The sequence below is a fragment of the Podarcis tiliguerta genome, assembly GCF_965153285.1.
Source record: "Podarcis tiliguerta genome assembly, chromosome: 10".
Classification (NCBI taxonomy): domain Eukaryota; kingdom Metazoa; phylum Chordata; class Lepidosauria; order Squamata; family Lacertidae; genus Podarcis; species Podarcis tiliguerta.
Genome location: NC_139543.1, coordinates 39,128,766 through 39,147,514, shown reverse-complemented (window position 1 = coordinate 39,147,514; position 18,749 = coordinate 39,128,766). Strand labels below are relative to the sequence as shown.

The 18,749-nt window shown below is 42.8% G+C and overlaps 1 protein-coding gene and 1 long non-coding RNA gene across 4 annotated transcripts in view; both read left to right on the top strand.

The window, feature by feature from the left end:
• The window catches only part of TMCC3 (transmembrane and coiled-coil domain family 3), a 94,508-nt gene that overhangs the window by 49,689 nt on the left and 26,070 nt on the right, over window positions 1-18,749 (top strand). The window contains exon 1 of one of the 3 annotated variants that reach the window (XM_083401071.1): window positions 86-297. The exons of the other annotated variants lie outside the window; for them this stretch is intronic. Within the exon in view, the coding sequence (XP_083257197.1) occupies window positions 220-297 (78 nt within the window). The 5' untranslated portion in view covers window positions 86-219. Of the gene's footprint in view, window positions 1-85; window positions 298-18,749 lie in introns of those variants that run through there. 3 annotated transcript variants of the gene reach the window in all.
• Window positions 8,347-13,382, top strand: LOC310658772. The gene is made up of 2 exons (XR_014502492.1): window positions 8,347-10,604; window positions 10,757-13,382. It is a non-coding gene; the product is annotated as an uncharacterized lncRNA (long non-coding RNA).

The following is an 18,749-nucleotide window of genomic DNA, read 5'->3' as shown; positions in this document are numbered from 1 at the left end:
TCAGTCGAGCTCGGGGAGCCTCTGGTGGGCGTGCCCCGTCCAAGCTTACCGCTTCAGCCGCCCGCCCCCTCTCGCACACACGCCCAGGAGGCGGTGAAAGCCAGGCAGCCTAGTGCTGTGCCTGGCCAGGCAGAGGGACTCCGACGACCTCGCTGCTCGGCTACGGAGGTTTGGGACTCAGGCTGGGTGTCGAAGGGCGCAGGGAAGAACGTGGCCACCATGCCTGGAAGCGACACCTCCCTGGCGGTGGACAGGACCTACTCGGACCCGGAGAGGCACCGGCGCTTCAAGACCCGGGTAATCTTTCTGCCCTCTCGATTCCCTCCTCCTGCAGGGCTCCGTCGCCCGGCGCTGCTTTTCTCATCGGCACTTGCTCGAACTGAGCCAGCGCTGCAAAACCTCGTTGCTGTTTAGTTTGATTCAGGATACCCGCCGGCGTCCCTGTCGCCCCTGCAGTCTTTGGGATGGTTCAGGGCTTAAGCTCGCTCCAGGTTTCCCTCTGGGGACACGCCTTTCGTCGCCTCTGGGTGTTGTCGGAGGCAGGTGTCATGTCCCCAAAACAGGCTCCAGTTCAGCAGCGTGCCTTTGCGATGTGTCAAATGTCAGGTTTCAACTTGCCTTGCTGCCCAGAGGAGCAGTCGCTGGTGACTGGGCATCCGGCCCCCGCTTGCATTTGCACCTCTGTTGTTTAGTAACAGTTATCCGGACTTGGGACATTGTGGGCGCCTGGGTTGGGAGAGCTGCTAAAAATTATTAGGACATTATTATTCTCTGAAGACATTCCATGCAGGCGTTTTGCACAGGCAAAGGCGCTCAGATTAAAAGCTAGGATTAACCACTCCCTAACTATTTGAATGTTGGTTAGCAGACGTTTGGAACCAAGTGTTTGGCACCCTGAACTCAGACAGTATCTGGCTGTTTGCTGTGTTGAAACAGGTGGGCAGTGCCCTTGGAACTCAGGGCAGTCAGAACAGTCAGGAACCAGGAGCTTGATATGCTGAACCAAATATGAAATGTTCTGGAAGGCCTACAAATCCCATCTTCGTAGACAGGATAACCCCCAAATTAATTGGTAGTTGTGGCAAGAATGAGCTTACACATATGTTTATACAGTATTCACTTGCTTTGATATATGCTAATTGATTTGCTTTGATGCTATGCTTATCTGTGGACCTTGGGATGATGGTCTCTAGACCCAGAGAGGAGAGAAACTTTGGATAGCTGTCACCTATCCCAGGTGTGATGGGAGATTCTGGGCAAACTGACATATGCTCCTTTTCGCATAAAGGATGTAAACGTTTGCTTGAGTGCAGACAAGTCATGATAGCCTCTCATTGTTGCAGTGTCTGTCCCGTGTGTGTAAAGGCAGCGATGTTCTGCGTGCCGTGTTGTAAAGTTTGCACTCTTAATTAGTAAAGCACTAGAGCTGGCCATTCTGGCACTTTTACAGCCTTTTTTGTATCCCTGCATCAAACTACTCACCTAGGCCCTCTTTGGGCCTGTGGTTCTGAGCACTCAACATTCGCTCTTTTGACCTTATGGCTAGGTAAATGTTAGCGGTTTAAAATACAGTGAGGTTGCGGTGTCTGCCTGTTGCATTTTCATGGTTCTGTACACACCAGAGAGGGAGGGGGCTGGGATGCCTTCACCTGATGCACATTACCTTTTTTGGTTTTCTCACTCATGCAACCCACCCAGCAACCCATTCATGGGGCTGTCATCTGTGCATATGCTGTCGTCTGCGCATGTGCAATGGCTGTCTCAAATTTATACACCTCCGTATAACTGCAGAGTGAATGTGGCTTATGCTTTCAAACTGAATGGAAGCTGGTTTAAGCGGTTGGGTGGGGGAAACATCAAATAGCAGTATTTCTCAAGGAACTCTAGATAGGGATTATAGCTAATGTCATGTGTATGCAGCTTCAAACACCAGTGGTGGGAGCACACAGGAGTCAGAGTACATGGTAATGTGTGCACAGCTTAAAGCTGCCAGGACCTGCTCAGATGCGATCAGGGCAGAGGCACTGAGGATGGGGGTTATACCCATGAGAGTTTTTTATTATATAAATTGTTGTTGTGAGTTATTAGTCCCACCAGGGTGATATCTGGGCTAATAGCATCTTAGATAATAATAGATCAGGGAAATGGCACAGGGGAAAGGATTAAGTCTCCCACTTTGACCAGTGTTGATGATCTAATAAAAAGTAGAGCATGCTAGGGCTGGTTTCAAAGTAAAGTTGGGAGATCCCACTGACATCATAGGCAGTATCTGCCAGTGCCAAAGATTCTACCTCAGCCAGCTTCTGCTCAGCAATAATTGTGCTGTTTGGGGTGTGGGGCAGGAACCAGCAACTTTGGATAGTGGTATGAGCCATTCTGTACAATTATTATTTCGTAACTGGAGTGTCACATTGAAATTATTATAAGATCTGGGTTTTGGTTTTAGAAGAAAGATCTTCACAATACCTTCATTTTAAACCAAGTCTATGTTGCTTTCAGTTTAAGTGGTAAAACGTGCTGACATTTGTACAAGGCCAAAATTGCGAAGATGGAGCTTGAATAAAGTTAAATAAATGAGAAGACCACATGCAAAAATCTAAAGAGTGAAAAGCAAGTCAGGTGTTTATTATTGGAGTGTCTAAAGCAGGGGTGGGGTTTGGCATACGTCTGCCATCTCCCCAGGCACTTTAAGAGTGCCCCATGCCTCTTTTCCTGAATTCTGTCTAGGCAGAGGGGCTAAGTCATTCCTGCCAAGTTCTCAATACACAGTGTGTGGAAAGGTTTCTGTCTGCCACTTTCGCAGCTCCACCTCCTTGTCATTGCCACCTTGCCTGCTTCATCCTCTAGCCCCATGTGATTTTCCTCTCTTTGTGACATTTGTGTTCCATTGGTTGGGTCCAGGGTCCAGGGCCCTTTAAACAGGACTGTTGTCAACATCTTTACCCCACTGACTGCACCCACCTGCAACTGATGCCAGGAACTGCCAGATATGACCACTGAAATAAAGTTTTCCTGTTGGTTTGGCCGTGTATAGGAACTATTCATTGGCATCTGTTTGTCTTAGAAGACAATGGGAAAGTGTACATTCGGGGGTGAAATAAAACCATTGGAGAGTTACAGCGCCTGCTGTGGCTGTACAGATCGATGCAGGAGAGCACCTGGTTGGCTTGTTGAATGATACTCTAACCTCAAAGCTTCCATTGAAGCAGGCTGACAGTGCTGGGTCAGTGCTTTATGGACCAGGAGCTGCCCAGCTTAAGGCGGGTGGTAGCTGACCAGTGAGACATGATGATTACTCCTACCGATTAAGGCAACCCATAGCACTTCTATCTCACAACAATCAGGCTGAGCTTCTAAATCATAACTGCTGCCTCCCGTGTTGTTTTTGCTGTGTTAACAGCACCAAAGTGAAGTCTCTGGGGCACAAGCCAGGGCAGTGCGTGTGGAGGTCCTGGGCTGCCCAGACAAAACAGCTCCCCTCTCAGCCTTGCTGATGTGGTCCAAAGAAAGGAAAGCAATACATTTGGCACCAGCTTGGCTGCAGGAGCTGCCGGAAGGTTGCGTACAAGACTCCACCCGCCATCAGGACTCCGCTCTGGATTTGTGTAGGGTTCTGAAAGGGTGTCGACTGCCACACTGGTATGACAGGAGAGGATGTCAAGTGTGGTGGGGAGATTATGCAGTTCTTCACATATTGTTGTGAAGAGGGGTTTTCAACTCTGACAAATATAAAAGGTCAGAAAAGAGAAAGGCTTCTTTATGTTGATGAGGAGATTAGAGTTTGCTTGTCTCAAATATAAATGAGATTACCCGGCAAAAGCAAGCTCAGGCCTCTCATTGAGTTTGTGTACATGCTTAAGATACATATGTAAGAGACTCGTTTATAATTATATTTTGGGAATGATTCATACTCTTTCATAGGTGCATTTTTTAATACTTTCTGGATGTCCTGTGATCATAGGCTAAAGTAGTTGTATTCTGTGTAGTAAATCAAACACTGCCAGGAGTTTTTTTGTTTTCCAGTGTATTTCTTAGCAATTGAAAAATTGGCGTGGTGTGAGCAAATTTATATTCTGAAAGTGTGGCCCAGAGAAATAAGCTTGAGAACCCCTTGTTTACTATTTAACCATATCTTCTTTCCATGACGTCCCACAAGGCAATGAGTATGGATTGTTCCTCCGGGTTTATTCCCAAAGCCTTTCTCGTGAAAGAGCATTGTGGAGGTTTAGGACCAGTGTTTTCCTTCTCTTATATGGACTACCTTCCCAGGTCAACAAGCCCCATCTCCCCCTCATTTCCCTCAACAGCACACACAGAAACCATCTTCTTGACCATTGAACCCACTGTTGGCCTCGTCTGCTCAATATGCCAGAGCCTATCTTCGCATGCAGAAGACTCACCTGACTTACCAAGGATTTAAGACGCATTGGCTACCCTCACCTGGTTTAGCCAGCCAGTCAAATCAATTTCCCAGGTTGTGAGTGCTGTCAGCTTCTAGGAGCCTGAAGTAAGAGCTGAGTGCATGGAGGGGACCAAATGTGGATGAACTACTCCAGAAGGAGCACAACATGTCCGCGACCAGAAATATCCCATACCCCTATATAGGAACAATTGGACAAATATAGTAGTATTTCCAGTGCCATTTTTTCTAGAAAAAGAGGTGCTGGAACGCACCATGAACACTTGAGTAACTACATGGTGGGGAGTGGTTATCCACTATGACTTTTGAATGTATGTGTATATAAAATGGCCAGGCTTTTTGCATATGATTGCATGCATTGCACATGCTTTTTCTTACCCCAAAATGATATCTTAATATTAAAATGTCACATGGGCATCTGTTCTTAGTTGGGAGATTGGATAAGTGTTGTATGCAGTGTTGATAAACCTAGATGACTGTTCTGTACCAAGTTTGCTTCCTAAATGGCTACAGTAGTTCAAAGAATTGTCTACTTTGCACACATTTTAGCCAGTCAGCTATGAGTAAGTAAAGTTATATCAGTCTAGTAAAAAACAAAGCAAGTGAGTCTTGATTATTTACATTATAATTTGGCCTTCCTGGTTTTGGCTCTGGAGATGAGAAGTCTGCTTCTCCTCTTCAAGGATGAGATGTTTAGTGCTTTAAAAGAAACAAACTTCACAGCTTGAAGCAGTTGGATTATTTATCTGTGTAGGAAAGGAAGTAATCTTCCTGAACAGAATGTTAGGCTCTCTTTCTGCTCCTCTCGTCACATTAAGGGACATTACTAAACATTAAGGGACATTGCTAAACAGAGGGTGTGCTTCAGATTGTTTCTGCATAATTAAACATTTTAAAATAAATAAGGTCATTTGCTGTGGGTTTGATTGTTAGCACACTGTCATCATTGTACAAATCTGTGCTTAAACTCAAGTGCTATTTCTCTGCAAGGCAGTACAGGAAACAGTGAACTTTTTGTTCACTTTATGGATTGAAATTTAGTATGACTACTGGCAGGGGGCAGGGTGGTAAGTGGTGGAGACCCAAAATATTTGTGTGTGTTTTGATGGATGATTCTTGGTGTCTCAAACTCATAAAGTCCATCAAACTGAAGACAGATAAAAACCAGATGAAGTTCAGGCGATAACTTCAACAACAGCCCATTCTTTTGAGTTGTCTCCTTATTGAAAAAAAATCCTGATCCATTTATTTATTTTTAAGATTTCTTACCCAATTTTTACTATAAGGTCCAAAATGGGTCACAACAATATAATACAACCGTTACAATTATAAAACAATGAAAATGTACAGTATATGTTCTTTTTAAAAGCAGCTTTCCCTCTGATCACCTTGTTTACAGTCTCCTCCCTGAAAACTCTTCCCCCCCCCCCCGCAGGTGGTATTTTGTGGGGAAACCGCTGTTATAAATATAAGTGTTGCTTTATGCATCTGATGCAGTGGGCTGTGATCCATGACAGCTTATGCAATCACGGGCATAGCGTGGGTTGCCTGCGCCCGGGGTGGGGTGGGATGTGCCCCCCTGGTGGACTGGGCCGTGGTCATTTCCTTCGCTGGCCAGCATCCAGTCAAGGCAGTCTGTCCTTGCAAACTAGCCCCTACCTGGAAACATAGATAAGGCAGAGAAATGCAAAGCCAGGAGCACTGCTGTGTCGCCCTCCTGTCCTTGTAGCAAGGCACTCTAGGCAATGCACCTGGCTCCGGCAGTGCTTTCCTGCCTTCCTCTTCCTCCCTCCCTTCTCGGTGGGCAACTGCAGCACCCTCCCCCTCCTTCTCTCTCTGCTGGCCCAGGGTCAGGGCGCATATGGGTGTCCCTTTGCCAGGCATGAAGAGGCGCAACCCCAGCCTTGAAGGCCCAGCCGGTGTGGTTTGCCTCCCTGCAGCTCTGGCCTCAATGAGGCAGCCTGTTGTGGGGGGTGCCTGGTTGCACCCCCTCATAAATTTGTGCCAGGGATCATGGCCCTCCCACCCCACGCCCACTATGCCACTGTATGTAATAATAAATTCGTTAGTCATTATTATTATTATTATTATTATTATTATTATTATTTCTATTTGTTACTCTTTGTTAGTGAACTGAAGGAGTAACAGGTCCAAATTATACTGACATTCTTATCAAATTGAAATGCAGAGATACCGCTCTAAGATGCTTCTGTTTATATTCTGGCAGAGATCTGCTGCGATTTGTAAAGTACCGGTATATGTCTTTCAAAGCTGACGGTAACATTCTAGAAGTAGAGTATGAGTTAATAGGGGACTGCTCTTCCTAGAGGATCATGTTTAAATAGTTGTGTGAGCAACTTGGGAGTCACTGAAGTTTTTACATATTTTAAATTACACCATATTACTCTGGAGGTTTTCCCTCTGAAACAGCCAGCCAGGTTCATTTTTCTTCTGAAAGCCGCTTTGTTGAATCATTCAGGGCTCCAGGGCTCCGGGCTCCTATGAAGTTTCAGTAATGCCATTGCTTTTCATTATGCTTTATAACGAATATGACAAAATGATATTGATCCTAAGCCACATACTCCATCGGGCACATTTATGTTCCCCCCCCATGTAAGGACTGTTTCAACCGCATACAGCAGTCTGGACTAAGAACCTTGGGTTAGTGTATCATTTAAGTATCCTGGTTTTCTGTTTTGAATCTTTTCTTCACAGATACAGAGAACAGAAAACTGGTTTACTTAAAGCAGTCAGAAGCTCAGTGATGGGATTATCTGCTGTCAAATTCTGAATAATGCATCAGCCTCACTGGTCTGATTTACTGCTTCTTCTCCCAGATTCTCCAAAATTGTTTATTCCAAATAAGTTTCAAACAAGAGGAAGCAGGAGCAGAGTGGGTGGAAAATTTGAAGATACTGGGAGAGAAATCTTCTGTTTTATTTTATATTTTGAAGGTTTTATTTTATATTTTGAACTGCCTCGGCCCAGTATACCTGAAGGAGCTTCTCCACCCCTATTGTTCAACCCAGACACTGAGCGTCGAGGGCCTTCTGGCAGTTCTCTCACTGCGAGAAGTGAGGTTACAGGGAACCAGGCAGAGGGCCTTCTCAGTGGTGGCACCCGCCCTGTGGAATGCCCTCCCATCAGATTTCAAGGAAATAAACAACTATCTGACTGATGTTTTATTGTGTTTTCAATATCCTGCTAGAAGCCGCCCAGAGTGGCTACAGAAACCCAGCCAGATGAGTGGGGTATAAATTATTATTATTATTATTATTATTAATTAATTAAGGAGGTAAATGGGAATTTTGTGAAAAACCAAAATATTCATTGTAATTATATTCTTATCAAACCAAACTCAGCTTACCATGTACTCAGGATATGCAATGCCATCAGCATAAACCTGGGAGTAAGGCCTATTGAAAACAGGGTGACTTATTTCTGAATAAAACACATGACTCTCCAGTAAAACATGTGACCTTCCAGATGATGTTTAATTACAGCTCCAACCATCTCTGGCCATAGTGGCTGCGACTGATGGGACCTGCAAGCCAATAACATCTTGAGGGTGAAAGGTTCCTCGTCCCTGGCCTAAAGTCCTACCTCTCTAAAGCATTTTAGTAGCTGTTTGACTCGGCGAGTGAGATGTTTGTTACTTGACTAAGTGACCAACTGGGATTGAAGGCAGCAATATATTGAAACCTGTGTGTGCCTTCCTTTTTCTTAACATTTCTGTTGAGAAACCATGGATCGTGCTTCTGATATACTTTGAAGGACATGTAATTGTCCTTCTGTCAGTTTGGCATTTCCCTGGTGGGACACAGACAACTAAGGAGTTCCAGTTTGCTCACTTGTCATTGCTGCTGTCTCTGTGCAAAATGTTCAGATGCAATGCCAGCTGGCACCATGTCTCTGCACTCCAGAGGCTGTCAGTTTCACTTCTTGGAGTTAGACTTTGATTTGTTACTCAATACTACAGTTTAGGTCAGAAGTCCCCCTGGCATTGTGGGACGGCCAGTTACATTTTCTTGGCCCAATTAAACCAATAGGACCATTTTCTGAGCTTACTTTTCGCACGGAAAATCAGTTGCCTGAGGCAGCTGCCTCATTCTGTCTAATGGTAGGGCTAGTCTGGGTAGGGTAATTCTTTGCTTGGAACCTAAACACTTAGGGAAGAGGGTTCCATAGGCATGCCAGCCCAGTGGTGAAGACATTTTTAGTTATTTCTCAGGTCATCTTGGGGGGGGGGGGGGTGTCATCCAAAGCATATGAGCTGGATTGTACACGAGGAAGAAATCTTCAGATACACTAGTCCCAAGCTATTTAGGGCTATATAGACAAAGTCCAACAGTTTGAATTGCACTTGATAACACTCCAGAAGTTGATGTAGATTTTGCAGGCTAGGTTAATGAGTCCATTGTGGGATAACGCGATCAGAAGTCTTGCTGTTACATTTTTGGCCCAACTGAAGTTTATGAGTGGTTATCAAAGGCAGGCCCACATAAAACACTTTAGAGTTATCTTTATGTGACCAAAGCATGGATATCTCCTATGGGAGGGTCATTCCTGTTCAAGAACTACTGCAGCTGATGTATCATTTGCAGCTTATAAGAGGTGCTTCAAGTAGACATGGATGCCACTTGGACTCCAAAGGCAAGGTCTAAAGAACATCCCGGGCTATAGCCCTGGCATTTTAAGCAAAATGTGACTCTATCCAGCATAGTCAGAGAACCAACTCTTGCATAGATAAGTTCTCCCCACCTGTACAATACCCCTATCTTGTCACTTATTCCATAATCCTGATACATATTTGTTTGACTCCATTAAAAAGTAAAAATAGAGTTGGAGTATCATCATATTGGCCCCTGGACAACTCAGGCAGTGGTTCAATTCATGTAGATATTAAATAGCCTGGGGAGTAAATAGTTGGAATGCAACTTTATTCTCCGTATTTATTTTAGACTGCAGTGAGCTAGAACAGCAGCTGACAAGCCAACCCACACATTGGCTGAAGCAAACATGCCAAGACGTGCTCTGTTTGTTTCTTCTTGCAGTTCAGATTTGGACCATTGAAGCTCACCTATATAATTCTAAATGATTTAGGATAGTGCTCCCTTCTCTTGGGTGTTTTATTGAGAATTAGTCACAGTGTTTAAAGAGAACTTCACACCGAGCTATGATATCCTAGATTTAAACAACTATTGGTTGCTTACCTAGTCAATCTCACAGAAAGAAGAATCCAGAATATTCCTGAATAATTTGTTTGCTTCAGATTTACCTAACATTTCCATACACTCTAATTAGTTCTGCAGAAGTTTGAATTTAATGATTATTTTTCCCCCTCCTCTTCTTTTTACTGCGTTGGGCTTTTGCTTCTGATGTGGAATTGCTTCATATGCATTTATTACCCTTAACTTTTTCTAATTACTTTGTGCTTTTGCCTTCAACAATTAAGGCATTTTTAAACTGCTCCCATGTTTGTAATGTAGCTGAGAGTCAAAGGCTTAATTTTCTGAAAATCTGCTCTCCTACTGACCTTCCCATAACCTCTAACAACCAGTTGTCATAACCACTAGTATGAATGCACAGCTTGCTTTCTGCTCTTCAATAAATGTGGGAAAGATAATTTCAAAGTTACAATATAAGCTAAACTTATCATTGTGCAAAACATTTTGTTTGGACTCTAGTTTTGTAATTAAAGTTAGAAACAACCTTTCTGGCTGACAAGACTAATCAAACCACGCATTAAAGTTTGTCCTTCATAGTCTTCCTCAGATTGATTCAGTTCCTTCCTGATGCTGAAACTCTGTGACTTGGCACATTGGATTTTACGCAGAAAACAAACAAGGCTACTTTTTTTTTTTACACTTGCAAAGTATATGCTAAAAAACATGAATCCTTATGCAATCATTTTGCAAAATTACAGAAGAACAAATGGTATCTTTGAGAACTTGTGTACTCTGTGCCCTGTTGAACAAGAGCACAATCTGTGATGCCTAATACAAATAACCTAGTTCTATTCTAGGAAGCGTTGGAAAGGAAGAACGGCAGTCTCAACATGAGTATCATTTGACCAGCCTGTGTAGCAGTATCCTATCTGAATCTAGAGCAGTGCTTGATTTCCAAGTATAGTAGTCCTGGGGCTCAAGCCTACCTGTGAGTTACAGCTTTTGCCAAACACACCGTATTTTTTGCACCATAACACTCACTTTTTTCCTCCTAAAAAGTAAGGGGAAATGTCTGTGCGTGTTATGGAGGGAATGCCTCCGGTTGGATGCCTACAGATTTTCCTCCTCTAAAAACTACGTGCGTATTATGATCGGGTGCGTGTTATAGAGCGAAAAATACGGTAAGTTGGTTTTGAAGAATTCTTTACCAAGGTTGTTGAAACTGCTTGAAATGTATTTTCATGCTGCAGCATTCCACAGCAGACTTTCACTTGATAAAGAGTTATTTGAATCATTGTGGGAATCATACCAATTTTCCTCAGCTATCTATGTTTGCTAGCATTTCTGCTACTGTAATTAATCCTGTGGTTTTGACCCTTAGCATTTGCCCTGTAAAGCCCTGCTTCTTAACCATCATGGTCTGGCAACAGGCTGTGTGCTTTCTTTGTGGTGAGGAAAAGCATTCTGCACATGTTTAGAGACACTGTTTTTTCTGTTATTATTTCACAAGCTACAGGACTTGGCCATATTGTTGTTGTTTAGTCGTTTAGTCGTGTCTGACTCTTTGTGACCCCATGGACCAGAGCACGCCAGGCACACCTGTCTTCCACTGCCTCCCGCAGTTTGGTCAGACTCATGTTGGTAGCTTCAAGAACACTGTCCAACCATCTCGTCCTCTGTCGTCCCCTTCTCCTTCTGCCCTCCATCTTTCCCAACATCAAGGTCTTTTCCAGGGAGTCTTCTCTTCTCATGAGGTGGCCAAAGTATTGGAGCCTCAGCTTCAGGATATGTCCTTCCAGTGAGCACTCAGGACTGATTTCCTTCAGAATAGATAGGTTTGAGCTTCTTGCAGTCCATGGGCCATATTACTGGAAATCATATTCCCAAAAAACAAATCCTCGTCTAGTGAGTACTGCTTTTGGAAAGAAGAGAGGTACAGCAGGTTTTGTGTACAAGTTGGTCTGTGTTTTATTATGGATGGACTGCTTCTGTATTTTTGTTTTTCTTAGCGAGTATAGGGTGCAGTTACTGTCACCAAGGCCATCAGCTTGCCATTTCTCAGATACATTTCGTGCATGCAAGCTTTCCATAGGAATTTGGCTGGCCACACAGAGAACAGGATGCTGGACTGTATGGGCCCTTGGCCTGATCCTGAAGGGCACATCTTGTGTTCTTATCTGCTTCCTTTCATATTGCTGTTCTACTCCCACCTCTGTGCCTTCTGCCATGCTGCTCTCTGTGTTTGGAACACCCTCTATTTGATAGTTACTGTGCTCTGTTTTCTGAGCCATCCTACTATCCTCACATCCCACATCCTTACTTAGTACACTGCTACTGCTGCCTAGTTCTCTATTAACACATACTTGCCCTTTTATCCAGTCTTCCAGCAATCCTGGAAGAGGACCCATTCCTGCATATATGAGCTCTCTGACCTGACTCTTGCCCCAAACATGAAGACAGAGCTGTTACTTGCAAGTAGGAAGGAGGTTTTTATTCAGGCAAGTGACAATGCAGGCTAGGCAGCTAGGGCCAACCTAGGCAAGGTGAGGCAACCACCTCAGATGGGCAGCAAATCCCAAAGCAGATCATCATTCCTCCTTTGTTCCTGATGTAGATCTTCACTCATTCCCTTCTTCCCTGGCAGAGGAGGCGCCATTTTGGGATTTTGCCTCAGGTAACAAAATGTCTTTGGCCAGCCCTGTGAACAGTAGACATAGACATAGTGCTTAAGACTCACTGTGCAGGAGTTCTGGAGCACAGAAAGAGGTTCAGAACCAGTTAGAAGCAAAGAGCATCTTCTACAGAGTTTCCCTATCAAGATTTCAAGCACATGCTCCAATCTATAAAGGCGGTGCCTGGTTCTAGGTGACAAGGCTGGACCCTCCTGTCCAGGTTGTTGTTCAGTCACGGATGTTTTGTGCTCAGCTTCCTGCCTCAGCTGATCAGAGCCCTCCCCTGAGGCACTCTGCCTTGCAGAAAGGTTGGAGGGGAGAACCAGCATCCCTTGTCCTGCTTCCAAAGCTACTCACGTGGGAAATGCCCCCTTCTTGAACCCAGGCTTCCACAATTCAACACCCTCCTCTGTTTCCTCTTCCTCCTCCTGTGTCAGAGTCTGCCAATCCAAGTCTGAGCTTGACAATGCTGCAGGGCTCATGACACTCTCCGCATGTATAGTTGTACGTGCAGGTTACTGATGAATGCCAAACAGATGTTTGTTGGTGTGTGCCAGTGTGTGTGCCAGTGGTGGTTGGCAGGGCTACTTCACTTGTCCCCCAAACTGCCTCCATGCATTCATTCATTGTGTGGCCATGTGCATACCCCTCTTGCCTTGTGCCCCTGAAGTAGATTATAAGATCTCTAGGCTGGGAGCTGAATTAGTTTCTACATTCCATGTAGCTTCTTGCATGCTTAGTCACAAAATGAAAGTTAAGTTGCTGTGACAAGTGTCTTCTTCAAAGGCCTCTCTTAAGGTAGGCAGAGGTATTGAGACAAGGACAGTGCTGTATTTCTAAATATATACTATTCTGGAATATTTGCAAATGAAATACAGTCATACCTCAGGTTACAGACGCTTCAGGTTGCGCGTTTTCGGGTTGCGCACTGTGGCAAACCTGGAAGTACCGGAACAGGTTACTTCTGGGTTTCTGCGCTCACACATGCGCAGAAGTGCTAAATCACGCTTTGCACATGTGCAGAAGCGCTGAATTGCGACCCGCCCGCGCGCAGACACGGCACTGCGGGTTGCGAACATGCCTCCCGCACGGATCACGTTCGCAACCCAAGCGTCCACTGTATTGAACAAACGCAGTGACAACCTGAAAGTAACAGATGAGCTGAAGGGGGGTGGTCTGAGGAAATAGCAGGTCCCTTGCCTGCTGCAGGAGTGGGAACCTCAGGCCTTGGGAATGAACGTAATCCTCCAGGTCTCTCTGTCTGGCAGTTTGGGCTTTCCTTAAGCCATGCCCTCCCTCCAGGCTATGCCTGTCCCCACACCTGCTCTGCAGTCCCCTTGAATGCTTTTGCTGGGATGGAGTGTGTTCTTAAACTATAGTAACAACTCTTGCTTGCCTGCTTGAAAGATGGAGAAATGTGTGCATGTCTAGAAACTGCAGACATTTCCTTATTAGAATGTAGCCTACTGTATAAAGTGGCTCCTCCCAGTTTTGCTAGTCCTCCTAAAAAGAAAGTTAGAGGACAAAATGTGCAGGTACTTTCTAAGCAATTCGCTCTCAAAATTTGAAACATAGGAAACAAGAAAGTGTTACTTAAAAAAAAAAAGGAAGAACCTTAATCCTATGTGGCTAAACAAATTAAGGCAGTTGTAGCTTTTCATAATACAAAGGTAGGCAAAGTGTCTTCTGATTCTCAAGGGTCCAAATGACAGCTTGCAAATGTTTTCAGACGCATGTTTCTGAATCCTTTTATATAGTGACAAATGTTTTTTTCATGACTGATGACTAATAGGCTGGCTAGACAGATAAATATATACTCCGTGACTCAATTTGTTTAAGGTAGTCAAGTGTTTTGAGGTAGTTTAAGGTAAGGTGTCACTTAACCTTCTTGACGTATCTGAACAAAATGAATCATTGTATCAATTATAGTTTCATGCACATAATTAAAGTTACAATTTTATGTTTGTGGTGAGTTTTTTAAAGAAAACAACAACTCATATGTTACCTTATGAGTAGGTGTGTCATCTCGCTAACGTCTGAGAAGTGGGAATAACAAAATTTGTGGCAGTTCTTGTTAATTATGGAAGAGAATGTTAAACTTTTAAAAGAATCTAAACCTTCAAGTCTTTTGGGACAAACCCTGGAACACTATGTGTTGTCTGTGATCATCTTAGCTCAAAAGTTTGTATACTTTATGTATATTACTGTTAAAATAAGCTGTCACTTAAAAAAAGATAATACAATATAGCAAAGCAAAGCAGTGTATCCATTAAAACATTAAACAACTAAATACCAATAGATGTTTCTGTATATGCAGATGTTTAAATGTTTACCACGCTAACATGCATTCCAGCCTCTTTCTGCAAATCTGAATTATCTTCATGACCTTTGCTTAGTATTTTCCTTTTGAAAAATATGTAACATGATAACTCTGAAGGACAATGGTCTGCTGATATAAGATAGAATTTTAGTGTGTCCTATTCCGAAGTAGCTTTTCTCTATTTCAAAGGCGTACAGAAATGAATTGGATCCACTGTGTTGTCTTGATAGTAAAATAGGGGAAAATATCATACCATTTAGAAAGGCAAATTTGTTGTAACTAATGTCAAGTACTGTATACAGCTTTGTGAGTACAGTGGTACCTCAGGCTACATACGCTTCAGCTTACAGACTCCGCTAACCCAGAAATATTACCTCGGGTTAAGAACTTTGCTTCAGGATGAGAACAGAAATCGGGCTCCGGCGGCCCGGCAACAGCAGGAGGCCCCATTAGCTAAAGTGGTGCTTCAGGTTAAGAATATTTTCAGGTTAAGAACGGACCTCCGGAACGAATTAAGTACTTAACCCGAGGTACCACTGTAGTAATATTGGAATAAACTATTGTATTTAATGTGTTGAAATTATCCATTATGTTTGTTTAGAAACGTGTTCCTGCAATGGTACAGGTGACCATGCTTGTGGATTTCAAGCCCAAGGGAGATGCTGAAGTATTAAGGAGGTTGGTGTATGCCAGAAGACACACTGCCTCCTGTTCTCTCTCCTTTCTCTGCAAACATGCCTTCCACAGATGCCACCATTTGTTCTCTAGACTTTGTCCAGATATGATTATTACTATATGAGGCCATTGTCTTATTTTCTTCCTCTTCTTCAGCTAGGCCTGTGCTTTTGCTGGACCACTAACTTTGATGCTGCAGATTATTCTGACACCACCATTTCCTCCTCCGTCTTCTATTCTTTATTTTTAGATCAATTTAGTTGTGTTCTATTTGATGTGTTTTCTTTATGACTACTTTTGTTACCTCTGAAATTATGTGATTTTTTTTCATGTTGTCAGCTCCCTTGACCATGATTTTAACTATGGAAAAGCAGCATAAAAATAAATAAATAAATAAATAGAGATTTATGTATGTATGTATTTTTCCTCAGAATGTGTCGCTGACTGGTTCCTCAGAATGTGTCGCTGACTGGGACGGTGGAGATTATTTCTTACAAATATATACAGGGACAGTTTTTATTTCTGACACCATCTTTGATCTGCACAAGTACTTCACTTTCACTTCCTGGAAGCCACTTGCACCTCAGAAACAAGGAGCTGAATTCTGAAAAGCAAGAGGGACCTGCCAAAAAGGGAGGGGGGTAGAGGTTCTCCAATGTGGACTTCTCCATTTCATTCCCCTCCCCCTCCAACAGTTGGACAGCATTTAATGGTCACAGAGCATGTTCAGTCATCATTAGACTCTGTTTGTGGAGGTGCGTTAGGGTTAGCTTTTTTTGTCTTCTAAAGATGTTTCGTACTTTTGCAAATCCTGGGATTTCACCAAGCCTCATAATATCTCCCTCTTGCGTGTGGCTACATAATGATCAGCACTCCCTCATAGCATGAATGAAGAGATTGGTTTTATTTGAAGGTAATGCGGAACTTCTGATCATCCTTAGATTTGAACTCTGTCTTAGCTAAAAAGATGTTGCTCCTCCTGAGTTTGTTTTTTTTAAAATAATAATTAATTTTGATGAAAGATGTTCCTAAATCAAAGCCTTTGCCTGGTCAATATCTTTGCAGTTACCTTGTTTATTTCAAAGACTTTTCACTAAGAATAAATGACTGAGAAAGTTGGGGTTAGAAAAGTAGGTCTGCTTGTTAAAAGATTAGACAGATAAGTACGATTTCCATGGGGGGTTTTGCTGGAAAGATCGTTTCAATCCCTGTCCTATGAGAGCATTTGTGTGTAGCAGTCAGCTAAATTAGACTGCCATATGGGTAAATGGTGCAAGATAAACCATTTTAAAATATTTGAATCTAGTTTTTTTTTAAAAAATCCCATTCAAAGCATTCTTTGTAAAGGAGCCTATGCACTTAAGAAACAGCTGATTCATAGATGTTGCAATGGTGATGGTAGTAACTGAAGAATTCTTGGTTGTTGTTATTCTCCTTGGTTATATTTATTAATAACCTAACTGCCTAATTGTACACATGTTGCTTTTGAAGGATATGTGCTTCAGAGAGCAGCATATTTCCCCTTGCACCCCTCTCACCACAAAACCTTTTAAATATTTTCTGTGCAGTTTGCAAGACTAACAATGTGACCGTGCCCTATAAGCTTCTGAAGTGATTTATTTCCCACCCATTTAAATAGTGGCACAAATGCACCCTGAAGGTTTTGTGTTTGCTAGTTATGTTAGAAGACAGTCACAAGCATTTCCACTGGCGAATCTGAAAAAAGAAGGCAAAGAAGCTCAGACATTAGAACGCAACATAAGACAAAGACCCAGACAGAGTATAGAAAAACGTTTGCTTGGCGGAGGGTTGGGGGTATGATTTCTGAATAGGAAAGCACCTCCAAAGTTTGTAGGGGGAGGAACAGGAATCAATGACACAGAATGTAATTGTTACAGGGACCTGATTGCCCTTTTAAGCAGTATTTAGATAGCTGATGCAGTTTTCACTGTTCATCCTGTGCTTTGAAAAATGATCCACTTACCCTATGAATTTACAAATAGAATCTTTGTATCTAGAAATGGATAGCACAGTTATTTAGAAACTAACACCACAGCTAACTATTTCTATATGTTATCTAGAAACGCAAATTCCTTATTGCTTCCTCTTCCTTCAGTGTATTTGATAATTTTTGCAGGTCGCTTTTGTGTAGCATTCTGTGGCTGCAATTCTAAGCAGTCCTAGTGGAGTTCAGGCCTAACAGCCCAATCCTTACCATGAAATTACAAATGAATTCCGTGAGGCTTATTCCCAGCTATGATTCTACTGCAAGTACAGAAATCAGTACAGCGTGAGTACTAAAAGCCATAATTATTCAGTATGATCCCATTTCATAGTCACTTATCAATCTTTGGATTGTTTGGCAAAGTGTGACTAAATTCAATAATTTTTTGTACCTTAAAAAAAACCCCACCAACCTCACACTATGGCAGGGGTTAATACTGAGAAATACGGTAATTAGAATTCTTTCAATAGAGAATTTTGTCAACCCTCAAATGAGTCTTACTTCAAGTCCTTGTGTTTTGCAAATACTGTAGATGTTTGGCTGGAGAAACATCGTTAGCCTTGGAGGGTGAGGAAGTACAAACTGTTCCTCTGGAGGAAGTTGTATATTAGGGAGATATGTGCATTACTGGCCAAAATAAGCCACATGCTTTGTGTGTGTGTGTGTGTGTGTGTGTGTGTGTGTGTGAGAGAGAGAGAGAGAGAGAGAGAGAGAGAGAGATGAAGATGATGGATCACAACTCATTAGGCTAAGGGAGCTAGGTTCTCAGTGTTGTGAGAGTCAGCATATTGCAGGGGTAGGCTTTCTATTTGAAATGTACTAAAACTCGTACAGCTTCGCTTTTATTTTAAAGTACAGATTCCCCTGCCCCAACAGACAGAAATTTCCATCATTGACTTTTCCATGTCTAACTTTTATACCTATTTGTGAGAGAGAAATAAAAAAGTTTTATATCATCCTAGGTTTCATGACACTAAATTGTGAGAGAGCATTGTCACAAAGGACAAGGTATTATTTCAATGGAAAATCTGGGGTCATAAAAAGAGAGAGCTTTCTTTGTTAATGAGTATATATTTCAGAACTGCAAAGATTGTGGGCGATTAATCTCATATTGAGTCATTCTGCTTTTCTCTGCACACAATATCTTAATCTCCTTCATTTGTAATTTAGCTGGTATTGTTTGAAAACATTATCATCTGATGAGAAGCAGCAACAGATTAACATTGGTCAGTGGAGAGGGCTTTAGCTCATAGAGCCTTAGCATTATGGACTATAGGTTTATTTTACTGAGTTGACAGAAATATGCAGTTTATGGTGTTTGCAGACACCTGTAGCTGTGATTCCAGGGGAACCTGGTGAAACTGACAAGGCTTTCACCAGGGTATTCTTGACTGAGGCAGAGGTAGAGGGAAGGACGTGTTAATTGCATTGTTCTATTCTCCAGCTGATAAGCAGCACTGATGAAATCGACAAGTTATTTTCCTGAAGC